Source organism: Eucyclogobius newberryi, unplaced genomic scaffold, assembly GCF_026437365.1.
Source record: "Eucyclogobius newberryi isolate DKJ021-1_F unplaced genomic scaffold, fEucNew1.0.hap1 SCAF_20, whole genome shotgun sequence".
Classification (NCBI taxonomy): Eukaryota; Metazoa; Chordata; class Actinopteri; order Gobiiformes; family Gobiidae; genus Eucyclogobius; species Eucyclogobius newberryi.
Genome location: NW_027315835.1, coordinates 5,519,356 through 5,533,526, shown reverse-complemented (window position 1 = coordinate 5,533,526; position 14,171 = coordinate 5,519,356). Strand labels below are relative to the sequence as shown.

Here is a 14,171-nt window from a genome sequence, read left to right as displayed (position 1 = left end):
GGTGTATTTGTACACCAAATAATTATATTTGTACATGTAAATGATAGTTTTACACCAATCGAGTTGCTATATGTGGAGAAAACGTTGAAAAATCTTGTAACAGGAAGTGACATCACACCAGGGACTCATTCAGCCCAAAATCTATGCAGAACTTTTTGGACTCTATAAGCATTAATTCAACAAAATAAAGTCACTCTAATATATTTTCATCTGTCAAATAAAACAAATTGTGACATTAGCGATGAGTTTTGGCCCAGTGTTTGCTGGGTAATTTTCTAGTGTGATGTCATCAATTACAAACAGGAAGTAACATTTCCAAACCAAAAAAAATTGCTATTCTGGGATAACATTTGTATCATTTTTAGCTAAATACATTTATATGAACTACATTTTAGTTCACCGAGTCGTCCGACCTGTAGGGGGCGCTTTAACTGTATTGTTTTAACATAAATTGTGTGTTGATTTGTTTAAGTGGTGGTTTATAGTCTTGTTATTTTGCATAATGCTCCAAAGCGGTTTCCAAAGCGCCCGGCGGACGCTGCATCTCCACATTTGACTCTGCGGCTTTAAAATCCAATATAAAACAGACCTTTGCGACCATCATTCCCACACCAAATCTCGCGGAGGAAAAAAAACCTAATTAAGCTTTGGCCCGAGCGCGGCTTACAGTGTGGCATGTATAATACGAGAAAAGTCCAGCGCCGCATCGATTTTGTGATGAAAAACCAGCGCTTTGTATCCACTATAATTGAGAGTAACAGTAGAGCCGCGTGAAATGAATCAATAAAGCAGATTTTGCTCATCGGAGGCGCAGACGTTTTCTCATGTCCGCTTTGGGGGAGGGATTTCACGCCGCTGTAAATCACGGAACGCGAGATTCGTCTTCGTGAAGGAAACGACCGGGGCGGGGATTGTGACGACGAGGAAAGAGGGAATTACGGATAAAAAAGGCGTAAAAATGGGACAAATCATGGGCCGGAGCAGGACAAAGCCGAATCAGGAATGTTACGCTAATGTTTATCCATAAAAATTAAGACAATTGGTTTAATTAGGATATTGCCCTATGTGTAAACAGTAAAAATATGATTTGTGTGTTTAGTCCAGGAGCTTGTGTTATTTTAAACGTATAAATCTAAACTTTTCAGACGTTTATTTACACTATTTGTTCCAATAGTGGCAGAGTTTTAAGAGGCCAAAAATGTAGTTTGTCCTGTTCCTGCTCCACACGAACACTGTCAGGGCTGTTGTGTTCACACTTGACCTGGGTCTCATTTGATCTGCAACGCCAAACGGCCCCTCCAACAAAAACTCTGATTTGTTGAGAAAAAAAAAATCAGGTTTGTGGGGGAAAAAATAAGATTTCTGAAAGAAAAATCAGATTAGAAAAAAAAAATCTGATATGTAAAAAAAAAAGATCTGTGAAAGAAAAATCTGATTTGTGAAAAAGAAAAATCCGATTTGTGAAAGAAAAATCTTATTTGTGAAAAAAAAAAAAAAAAATCTGATATTTGTGGAAGAAAAAGTTAGATTTATGAAAGAAAAAAAAAATTTGCTATTTTGTTCAGTTCGATTCCGATTCTCCCACGTCCGACCCTGATCGAGCGTTCACATCCATCACCGACATCTCGCTCTAAACTCGAGCTTTAATCGACACAACAATCGCTACGTATCTGACCCAAAACATGCAACACTGCAACTGCAAAGTGCTTCCAAAAAGTACAAGGAAACTGTGTATTTATGTGTATTCATGTGTATTTATGTGTACCGTCGTTCCATCTAAATCGCTATAATCTAAATAAAAGACAAATCTGGGTCGACTGAGGCGCACGTCGACCGATTAATCGACCAGAACGATGGACTAAAAACGATGGACTAAACCAGGTCTTAAACCGGTCTAAATGGGCTGAACCGCTCGTCTGCCCGTTCCCCACCGACGAGGCTTATTAAAATGGAGAACCTTTATTTACGAGCGACGAGTTGGCCACTGTCCAGGGTGTACCCCGCCTAAGGCCCGAAGTCACTGGGATAGGCTCCAGTCACCCGCGACCCCAAAAGGGAACAAGCGGTAGAAAATGGATGGATGGACCTTTATTTACTTTGGTGCGCGCGTGACGATAAATTCCCCGCTCGGCGCCGAGAAGGAGCCGTAGAGTGTAAAACCCACCGGCCTAATTGAGTTCATTTTAATTTCTGTTCCATCGAGGAGAATTACTTTGGTGATAAATCAGGGGACAAGCCTCGGCTCCGGGAGAGGCCTAATCTGCAGCTAATTACCAAACTGATTCCTGCGCCGCGATCGATTCCAGAACGGACTGAGAATGACCCGTTCAGAGCATTCGGTTCAATCGCAAACACAAAAGCAGGAAAAACGGCTTTAATTTCATGTTTTTGTCCAAAAAGAAATGTCTGAAATATGTTTGGGCCTAAACTAGGTCTGTAAAACAAGTGTTAAGCAGCTCTTAATCTGGACTAAACCAGGTCTAAACCAGGTCTAAACCAGGTCTAAACCAGGTCTAAACCAGGTCTAAACCAGGACTAAACCAGGTCTAAACCAGAGCTAAACCAGAGCTAAACCAGGTCTAAACCAGGTCTAAACCAGGACTAAACCAGGTCTAAACCAGAGCTAAACCAGAGCTAAACCAGAGCTAAACCAGAGCTAAACCAGAGCTAAACCAGGTCTAAACCAGGTCTAAAAAGGTCTAAAAAGGTCTAAACCAGGACTAAACCAGGTTTAAACCAGGACTAAACCAGGACTAAACCAGGGCTAAACCAGGGCTAAACCAGGGCTAAACCAGGTCTAAACCAGGACTAAACCAGGACTAAACCAGGGCTAAACCAGGGCTAGACCAGGTCTAAACCAGGTCTAAACCAGGCCTAAACCAGGTCTAAACCAGGCCCAAACCAGGCCTAAACCAGGCCTAAACCAGGTCTTGACCAGGACTAAAGGTCGAATGTACAAAGGCGTTTGAAGTCAGGACAAGGTCTAACTTAGAACTTGACCAGGACTCAATCGTCAAGGAAGGACTTTAGAACCAAACCCAGACCAAACCAGAGCTTAACTAGTGCTAAACTAGGGCTAAACTAGAGTTAAACCAGGGCTTAACCAGGTCTGAAATGGATCTGGATTTTGGCTGATCCCAGGTTTTATAACTTGAGTGAGTTCTGATCTAATCTAAAATGACAGGAAGTGGAGCTGAATCCCTCTGTGATGTCATCAGTGTGCGACACAGAGACAGTTTAAACCATGGTTGGACTAAATAAAGGTGTTTCACGGTATTAATGTGTGTCAGATCAGAACTGTTGTGTCATTTATGTGGAGCTTGTCTCTTGTTTACAGCCTGGTTGCTATGGTAACAGCTGTGGCATCACCTCTACTCACTCCAACCAGGAAGTACAACTATAAACTTGACACAAATGGTCAAACTGAGGACAAACGGGCAAAATGTTTCGTCAAATCTGAAACATAATCGCGTTCCCTCATCGTCCGACCGTATCCACGGCGACGAGCACGCGGCCCGCCCGAACGCGACGCTTCAAAGCCGCGCGGCCGCACCTTCAGCTCGACATAAATCAGGCTGGTTTGCGCGTGAGCGGCGCCAGCGTGCAGGTGCAAACAGCTCCGTCTGGCTCCCGCTGCACCGCATTAAAAAGCCATTCATCCCCGCGCGCCTCGGCCCCTCCCACACTTCTGCCGACCCTGTGCCCCGCCCCCTTTTCACACGTCCTTTCAATGGGACCACCACTTCCCCCCCCCCCCGCCCGCTTGCTCTCTTCCATCTGCATGATAAAAAGGCCCGTTTGCGGCGGCGACAGGGGTAAACATCCGACATTCTGGCCCTAGAGACAATCGAGAGTTGATGGGCGGCGGTCGAGGAGGCGAGGGAGGGGCCAACGGTGGAGCGCGGACCCCGAAAGCGTGCGCAAAGTCGCCAAACGCCTTGATGTACGATCGAAATTGTCCAGTCTGATTCTAATTTGTTTCATTGTTTCATTTAATCCACTTCATGTATAGATTTGTATGAGATATTGTCATTTCGAGGGCCGTTTTCTTACATTTTTCTCCCACAAAGACATAAAGATCAGGACTTCGAGTCGCTCTTACACACCTTACACACTTTACAATCTTTTACGTAATAAGATTTTGACAGAACATGCAAAAGGATTTGTTCATATTTAATTCCAAGCCTGATTTGTTAAAGTTTAAGTCTAAAAAATGAGGCTTAAATTTTTAATTCAGTCAAAAACTAAATGAGAAATTCAAAATCTCAATACAGAAAAAAATGATTAACTTGCCTCTGTCCATTTTTCAGATTTAAACGTCACAAAAAGGTGCAATTTTGGCTGTTTTTACACAAAAAATGCCTTTGTAGAAATTCTCTACAAAATAAATGAAAATATATGTGTAAAATCCGCACAAATGTCTTAGTATCTTAAATAAGTCAAATAAAAAAAAACAGGAAAACTTCATACATTTCTGTAGAACTGCGACGATAATCATGTAATTATGATTAACCGACGATAAAAAATAATCATAATCAAATTTAACCATCATTATTTGGACTAAGCAGATTCTGAAACACGTGAAAAGGCCGTTTTACAACAGACTGTGGCGTTATTAAATCAAAATGTCAAAAAATAATACACTTTATTGTAATTATTTTCCATCCAGAAGCCTTAAGTCGACATATTCCAATATTTATTTAGTTGATAATGTGTTCAAAAAGTCTCAATAGGAATAATATCTGATAATCGTTAGTTGCAGCTTAATATTCATACTTTTTATAATATTGTTTAATGTAAAAACATAATTCCCGGTTGTAATTGTCTTATTGTCTTTTACTGTTACACTATTATTTCTTTGTTTTAGGCCGACGTTAACATCTGTCACTGGGTTTCAAAGGGAATCTTTTCATCTTTGCTAATTCTGTCATATTTACAAGAAATGGCAATTAAATGTAAAAAAACAAACAAGTAAAGTTAATTAAAAGTCAGTGATTATTGTTTCATAGTCAACAATTATCTCTATTGCACATTGACTCGTTTTAAATACATTTTAACCAAATAAAGGTTGGAATATGGCGACTGAAAGTTTTTTAAAATGTACAAATGAAGTGTAATATTGATTAAAAAATGTGTTTATTGTTTTTCAGTTTGAATTCACAATGTCGCTGTCTTAGTTACAAAAAACACCATCAAAATGATCAAAACGACACTTATTGTTTCATAGTCGACTTGTCAAACTCTTATTTTCATTACTTTGGGACTTTTGAAATACATTTTTAAACACACGCCGGTTGAAATACTTTCTAAATAGAGAAAATGTACAAATAAAGTGTATTATTGCTGAAAATTCCAATTTAGTTTGGCTTTTTTGACGCAATAATGCAGCTGTGTCAGTTATAAAACGTATTATTACTTGAGTTTTCTAGTCTGTATTGTCCAGATAACAATCACAAAACAGTATTATTTAAAATCGTCGAGTTACAAATACAACAAAATCAACAACGGGCAAAAATGATCAAAATTCAGAAATGAGAAGTGAAAAATCAAATAAACACAAACAAATAAAACGCAAATACAGCATCAAATCAGCGCTGGACATGTGTTTGTCTGAGCGGCGTGCGGTTGGTCCGGCCCAGGCCTCACGCGGCGGCCCTCACAGAGTCTGGTCTCCCTCGGGTGCTCCTGTCGTCTCCCTCGGGTGCTCCTGTCGTCTCCCTCGGGTGCTCCTCTCACCGGGACAAAGGGAGACAGCAGCTGACTCCGCCTCCTCTCTCCTTCTCCCTCTCGTCTCCCTCTTCTCTCTCTCCACTCGTCTGTAAAGTCACTTCCTCCGCCACACAAAACCCGAACATTCATGGCGGTCGCCGGGCCTCCTGCCGTCTGGACACACACAATGTCTTCAGGGGAGCGTGGCGACGGACGCGAAACTGCACCGCCGTTTAGAGCTGGAAAATGGACTGAACTCTTTATTTTGTGTTTTTTGGTCATTTTACTCTCAAAACGTGTAGGTTTTCATGTGGAAACAACTAAATACTCCAGTCTGATTCTAATTTGTTTTATTGTTTCATTTAATCCACTTCATATATAGATTTGTATGAGATATTGTCATTTCGAGGGCCGTTTTCTTGCATTTTACTCCCACAAAGACATAAAGATGAAGCCTTCGAGTCGCTCTTACACACTGAACTTTACAATCTTTTTTAACTAGATTTTGTCACAACGTGCAAAAGGATTTGTTCATATTTAAGTCCAGGCCTGTTTTACTAAAGTTTTAAGTCTAAAAAATTAGGCTGAATTAAAATGTTTACGCCAATTTTCAATCAGATCTAATTCACTCAAAAACGCAAAATCTTTGAGTCTAATATGTCAACAAAATGAAGAAAAAAAATAATAAACTTGGCTCTGTCCATTTTTCAGATTTAAATGTCACAAAAAGGTGCAATTTTGGCTGTTTTTACACCTAAAAGGCCTTATTTACAGACGAAAACATGGCAAACATTTTAAACTTGTAATGCATATTTTTCTTACATTAATGTGAGTAAATGACGGGTGAAGTTTCAAATTTATATATTTAAATGTAAGATTTAAATATATAACTGAAAAGTACAAAAAGGAAACATTTTTCCTTTTCTCTTTGTACTTAAATGTGCTTTTATTATATATTAAGTCAAGATTGACTTTTTTTCTACTGAATTTTAAAAGGCATGCTCGTCTCCTTTATTTTAAGCATCTTTGTGTATCTTTAAAAGCGCTATTTAAGTTTTATTTTAGTTTTTTAATTATTATTACATGTATTTCTATCTGTAGTATTAGAGCGTTTTGTGCCCATTACAGGGTTTTACGATTTTATAATTTTTACTTTATTTGGTGTGTTTATACCTGTCGTACATATAAATAATAGCTTTACATCAATCGAGCAGGTATTTGTGGAGAAAACGCTGAAAAATCTGTAGAAGATTATGACAGGAAGTGACATCACACCAGGGACACTTGCTCCAGTCAAAGTTTATGCAGAATTTACACAAAAGAAACAACTTTTTTGACTCTTTAAACATGAATTCAACAAAATAAAGTCGCTCTCATATATTTATTTGTCAAATAAAAAAAATGTGACATTAGTTGAGTTTTGGCCCAGTGTTTTCTGGGAAATTTCCAACTGTGATGTCATCAATTACAAACAGGAAGTGAAATTATAAACCTAAAAAATGTGCTATTCTCTGATACATTTTTTTTTATAATTTTTAGCAAAATTCTAAATATATTCATCTTAACTGCATTTTAGTTCGATGAGTCGTGCAACCTGTAGGGGGCGCTTTAAACTTCATGTGGGCTGCAGGAAATCGAAAATCGCAAATGCGGCAATTTTGCTCTAGTGCCATAATTTCCTTCAAAATCAACAAAATATCCGTCCAATGCCGCACAAAAACGCTACAAAACACACGCCAGTCTTTTGCTAGTTTGTCGGCTCGCGGGCCTGTTGCGGTCCTGCTTTGTCGGTTAGCGTCGCGCTTAAACGCAACTCGCTCTGTCCACATGTCTAACCCCCGTCCCCCTCTCTCCCCTCAGACAAACGAGTACGCCCTGCCCGCCCTGAGCTCCAGCCTGGACGAGGTCAAGCCCAGTCTGTCCGCCGGCTCCTCGGACCTGGGCCCCGGAGCCGTGTCGCAGAACTTCCCCGTGGGTAAGAAAGACCGACGAAGAGTGAGAACGTGTAAATCGTGTCGTGGATGTGTGTGCGCGGGTCTGGTTTAGAGGGACGCCTGTAAGTTCTTGAGAAAATAGTCCCTAAACAGATTCAAAGTGTGGTCTATATGAAGTTTAGTCAATTAAACTGTCAAATGCATCTTTATCTGCAAGTTATTTGTTAATATAGTTATTGGACGCATTTGTGAGTAATTATTTAAGAACAATGCACATTAGTGGACATTTAAACCGATGTAAATATGCAGAAAATAAAACACAAACTGTTTACACAAACGAGGACAGGATCAACATTCAGCAATACTGTGTTAAAGGACAAATATTATGCATTATTTGTGTTGTTATCAGCCTTTAAATATGTTCTTGAGTAGCTGTAGTTTGGTATCTCATGTTTAGAACTAAGATTTCCGCTGTTTCCCACGGTACTAACTTGGTTGTGGTTCCATCTACTGGCTGCAGAGGGAGTTGCACACTTCCTGGTCCCAGAACGCAGTTGTCCTGATCGTGTATAATGCTCAGAACTAGAGTCTAGAGATGATTTTTGGAGTTAAAAACGGTAAAAGATGGAGAAAAATGTCAGTTCTCGAGGTGAGATTCAGAAGATTCAGAGTGTTTTTGATGCTCGGAGGGGAGAGGACTTTCTAAACAGGATTCATCAAACTGTGAATGAAGCTAAATGTGACTCCAGATGAGTTTGTGACGAGGAACAGAGCGAGAACAGAGTTAAAAGAGTCCGAAAATACAGTTTAGCATTCTGTTTTGTTCATACATTCATATTACACATATTTAGCGTTTATAAAAGTCATGGAACAATTAGCAGGAATTGAATCTCTCTTTTACATAAGAAGATGTTGTTTTCTAGTCCATCAAGTCCAATCCGTTGACGTTACTTATACTCTGTCTGTATTTCATTTTTATAGAACATAAAAATGACAAATATAGTCTAATCTGCTTGTGAGTGCAGCTGGGGTCAGAACATTGAGATAATTGATCGTTTTTAGCGTTTTAAGCCTCCTTTTAGTCGACTACACTCCTCACCGTGTGTATATTGCAGTAATTATTATCTTTTTTCAGAATCTTCATATTTTTGAATGCTTTCCCCCCTTAAGTTCATCAATCAATTCAGGACAATGTTTTATGCGCGGGAAAAGCCACCAAAATGAACGTATTCAGCACCAAAACTTTTCTATCGCCTAGAATTTGAAAAAAAGGCGTCCGCGGCCTGAAAACGTGTCGGTGGCGAAGCGGCGTCTTTTACGAGGTTGAGAAATGGCAGGGATGATGATGCGATAAACACTGCAGCTGTCGCGGCGCTCGGGTTTTGCTGAGGCAGCGAGACGAGAGTGAGAAAGAGTGAGAGGAAACGGCGCTCATTCGCTTCTCGCCGCCGGACAATGACTTCAGAGAGCATCAGCGCTTTGCAAAACGGCGTTAGCGGCGTCAAGGTCTCGGGTTTCGGACGCGTTCGGTCATAAACGGCGACGCGGGAGTCGGAAAATGAGCTTTAGCGACGTTCAGTGTGTTCAAGTGACATGGCCAAATAAAACACAATTTTCATTTTAGAAAAGTGTTTTTGTTCGTCCTGAGTTTCATTTTGTCACTTTTGTCCTATAAAAATCATCGCAATTTAACGATTCTTCACGATTAACGCTGAAATTGCGTGTGGAATCTCGCCGAACACGTTGCTATTTTTCAAGTTCGTGATCAGCTTTATGAAATGTTTGAAAATACAATAAATGTGACAAAAACAGACAGATAAAATAAAAAAAGTACTGTATTTTTTATTCATTCTTTTTTTCTATTTTTTTTTCTTTTTTAATCATTCTTTTTTATTATTTTATTGTGACAAACTACATTTTTTGACATGTCTACTGCAAAAAACACCTTTCTCTAATTAGTGTTTTGTCATTTGTCACTTTTATTGTTTAATGACATTCCAAATTAAAATATAAGTGAAATTGACTAAAAACCTGCATTTTTATCATCAAAATCCAGTTTATTATTCAAACACTGCGTTGGAAAAATCTACGGGAATCACAGTAAATGTCAAACTCCATTTCGATTCTAAAGAACATTCCGGATTCTCGACACTGAATTTGACGCCACAAAGTTTTTACGAAGAATTAAATTTTTTCAGGTCAAAAGTTTCAGACATAATTTCACTTTCTACATTAAACGTTACGATCTTATTCGAGTTCAGACAAACGCTCGAGTCGGTTCTAACGGCGTTCACGAAAGGTCCAACTTCTAACTTCGTATCGATACCGGCTCAAAGCAGTATATCGTCGTATTGATCAATACCTGATTCTTTAAACCTTTGATGGTCTTATGTATTAGTAGTTTAAAGTCATTACCAACACAAAATAAGAGTTGTTTCTTTATGGTATTAAACTAGATCTGATAAAGCTCAAGATCGTCTTAAAACTGTTCGGAAAACGTGAACAATTTGTCCTGTTTTCAAACCTTTGGTCAGTATTGGTCATTTGTACTTTCATATATGCATTGTTTAAGTGTAGTTTGGGTCAAATACACGGGTAATTCAAAGAGACACTAGATCGCTTTTGTCGATAAAGCGTTTTCTTTCCGCCCCTGACTAAAAACGCCAGCTCTCGGTGTAGAATCTTGGCTTCGTCTTTGTAAATCGCTCTGGCGTCGTCTCTTTTCTCCTTGAAGCCCTTAATGGCCTCCTCGCTCGGTTAATTGACATATCGCTCCGTTGTTGCCGCCGCCAAACGTCGTGTTCGCTGAAGTTTACGACGTCCGTCCGAGCGTTCCTTTGATTCAGATGTGCGTCGTTATGAAACCTGGACAAAGACGAGGATACGACGCTCTGGAAAAGACTTATAAACCAAACATTAAGGGAAGAAAAGTTTTGATTCATTAACATTGAGCAGAAAAGAGGAAAGCTGCAGTTTTTATAATGTGTTCATTAACTATTGTTGGTCCATTGTTGCTTAAAGTGCCTATGACAGGTTTTTACAATGTTCTAATTTTGACTTTATTTGGTTTATTTGTACCTGTCGTACTTATACATTATAGTTTTACACCAATCTAGCAGGTATTTGTGGAGAAAACGTTGAAAAATCTGCATAAAATCAGAACAGGAAGTGACATCACACCAGGGACACTCATTCCGGTCAAAGTTTATGCAGAATTTATACAAAAGAAACACATTTTTTGACTCTTTAAACACGAATTCAACAAAATAAAGTCACTGTCATGTATTTTTATTTGTCAAATCAAAAAACGTTGGCATTGGATGAGTTATTGCCCAGTGTTTGCTGGGTCATTTCCTAGTGTGATGTCATCAATTTCAAACAGGAAGTTAAATTCTAAACCTTTTTAGCTTTTGATTGTGACCGGGCGGGAGAAATGCTCAGAGCGAGTCTGGAGATGATTCATGAACTTAAAAAAACAGCCAGTTATGGAGGAGATTCAGAACGGCGTGTTTCTGAGGCTCGGAGGGGAGAGGACTTTATCACCAGGATTCATCAAACTGTGAATGAAGCTAAATGTGACTCGAGCTGAGTTTGTGACGAGGAACAGAGCGAGAACAGAGTTAAATAAGTGAGAAAATGGGTCAATTTTGCATAATATGTGTCCTTTAACAGCTGATAATGATACAAATAATGCATAATATTTGTCCTTTAAGATCTATACCAACATTCTCTAGTTTTTCATTTACATAAACCTCTTGTTTATCCAGGTTTCTCTCTTGTTTACACCTCCACAAACTCGTATCAAAGTCCAATCCGATTCGCTTGACGACGCCGCAACTTTCCCTCGAAGTTTAGTCGACGCCCAAATGACACGTTTTACGGATTACCGGTTTTAATCGCGTGAACTGGCACACGACGCCCGCCCCCTTCTCCAACATGGCCGACTCTCCCCCCCGCGGTAATTGCTATTTGGTTAGCGGCGAGCGCTTGGCTTCCTTCGGCCGCTCAGGTGCGACTGTTGCCGTTTACTTTTCGCCGATAAAGCAACGGGAAGAGTTTAAAGTCGAGCCAAAAAAAAAAAGGAAGGGACTAAATTATCTTCGCAGTATTAGGCCGCGATCCAATTTCAAATTAATTGTTTTGGAGATTACAAGCCTCATCCCTAAAATGTTTTTTTTTTTCCCTGTTTTTTTTTCCCGAGCGGCAATTAGACGACCGCGGCGATTGATCTTGTTGATTTCGTGCGAGTGTGTGTGTGTGCTCATTTGCATAATCTATTAAAATGGATGACTTATGAAGAGGTCGGTGCCAAAGATGGGATTTTGTGGAAAAGGGCAACGCGATCTGTTTCGCCCTTTTACCAGTCGCGTTAAGGGCGAAAAGTACCGAAAAGATCGCACGTTTTCAAAGATTAACTGACACAATATGTAAATACTGATGGTTTCTACGTCTTTGTAATGAAAAACAAGCGGCAAGTTTGAATTTACAGGTTGAAATGTTTGAAAATTGATGGAAAATCGTATATTTTCTAGCCTCACAGTTGCATTTGAGCTGCACAAAAGTCTAATTCGTGGTAAATGTGTGTAATATGTAATATATCTGTGAGTATTTGATCATTAAAACCAAGATTTGCCGTCAAGCGTCCGTCGTAATCTTCTATTAACAGAGCAAATAATGTAAAACGCAACGGCAGACGTGTTTAAACATGTGTCCGACTGCTTTTACTTTGACGGATCTGCCTCGATTTGTCGTATTTTGCGACTTTCTGAGGTCAATCTCCAGTTTCTCCAGTGAAATCGCGTCACGTCCGGCACGTTCGGGAAGTTAGAATGTATTTGTTTAGGACCGTTTGCCGTCCTAGCGCTGAAATTAGCTTTGCGCGGTTTAGCAGAGGTCATAAGAGAAGCTCGAGCAAGAGAACCGTTACTTTGATTTCATGTTCTTCGAGTGCAAAGCAGTGGTCAAAGAAATGACTCAAGTAAGAGTAAAAAAAAAATCTATTTAAATCAGATCTGAAGAAGCGGCGCAAGAAACACAACCGTTTGAATCATATTTTCCGGACTATAACTCTCATTTTTTTTCATAGTTCTGGCCGGGGTGCGACTTATATATGTTTTTTTATTCTCTATTATGCATTTTTTGGCTGGTGCGACTTATACTCCAGTGCGACTTATATATGTTCTAAGTCTAGTCTAAACGTAGTCCTGAAAAACGCCACGAGCTCACCACAGCCAGGGATCGTACGCCGCCATTTGCATAAACATTGAATATTTATGACGCGCCAAAGATTTTTTTTTGCGCGAAAAACGACAAAGCGATGTGAATCTTTTGTGGCCTCGCCGTCTCCTCCTCCTGCACCTGAGAAACACCTGATCCGAGGCCATTGTCCGTCTTATCGAAATGCAAACCCAGGACCCTCTTTTCCATTAAAACTCCGTCTCCGGATTCAATAAATGGTCCCCCTTTGACCCCGAGGACAGCGCCGTCCCGTGAATGTGGAGGAGCAGGACAATCGCACATTGTGGGGGTAATTTCTATTGTCGATATGAGAAGTCATTTCATGTGAGAATATAAGGTTTGATCAAAGGAGGCGAGAGTTTGAAATTCAACTCCTCGCTCTCCACGAGTTCATGAATGAGGCTGGAACTTTGGTGAGAAGAAGATGATGGAGGAGGAGGAGGAGGAGATGAAGGAGAAGGAGATGGAGGAGGAGGAGAAGGAGGAGAAGAAGAAGAAAGAGGAGAAGGAGAAGAAGGAGGGGGAGGAGATGAAGGAGAAGGAGAAGGAGGAGGAGGAGAAGAAGATGAAGAACGAGAAGGAGATGAAGGAGAAGAAGGAGGAGGAGGAGAAGAAGATGAAGAAGGACAAGGAGGAGGAAATGAAGGAGAAGAAGAAGGAGGAGAAGAAGAAGAAGAAGAAGAAGAAGAAGAAGAAGAAGAAGAAGAAGAAGAAGAAGAAGAAGAAGAAGAAGAAGAAGAAGAAGAAGAAGAAGAAGAAGAAGAAGAAGAAGAAGAAGAAGAAGAAGAAGAAGAAGAAGAAGAAGAAGAAGAAGAAGAAGAAGAAGAAGAAGAAGAAGAAGAAGAAGAAGAAGAAGAAGAAGAAGAAGAAGAAGAAGAAGAAGAAGAAGAAGAAGAAGAAGAAGAAGAAGAAGAAGAAGAAGAAGAAGAAGAAGAAGAAGAAGAAGAAGAAGAAGAAGAAGAAGCGTTTCGTGCGACACCAAACTGGGCCTCCGATTAGACCCCGCCTCTTTAAACCTCGAGTTCTTTACACAAACCCGACTGATATCGATCTGCGTTTTCAAAAATACGGCGCGACGCCAAACTGTTTCCCCCGAACAGGCCCCGCCCCTTCACGCGACGCCCTCGACGCTCGTCCGCCCGAACCTGGCCGCGAGCCTCCGCATCGCCCACTCTAGTCTGAGGCGTCGCTCGTCCACTGAGCAGCGAGCACCGGTCAGACCCGGACAGCCCGCCCGCGGCGCCAGAGAACAGGAAACCCAAGACCCGTTACCGCGACGACCGAGCCAGC

The 14,171-nt window shown here is 40.4% G+C and overlaps 1 protein-coding gene across 4 annotated transcripts in view; it reads left to right on the top strand.

The window, feature by feature from the left end:
- The window catches only part of LOC140369229 (paired box protein Pax-2a-like), a 63,870-nt gene that overhangs the window by 39,473 nt on the left and 10,226 nt on the right, over window positions 1-14,171 (top strand). For all 4 annotated transcript variants that reach the window (XM_072456503.1, XM_072456502.1, XM_072456505.1 and 1 more), the window contains exon 7: window positions 7,570-7,684. In XM_072456503.1, the coding sequence (XP_072312604.1) occupies window positions 7,570-7,684 (115 nt within the window). The remainder of the gene's footprint in view (window positions 1-7,569; window positions 7,685-14,171) is intronic.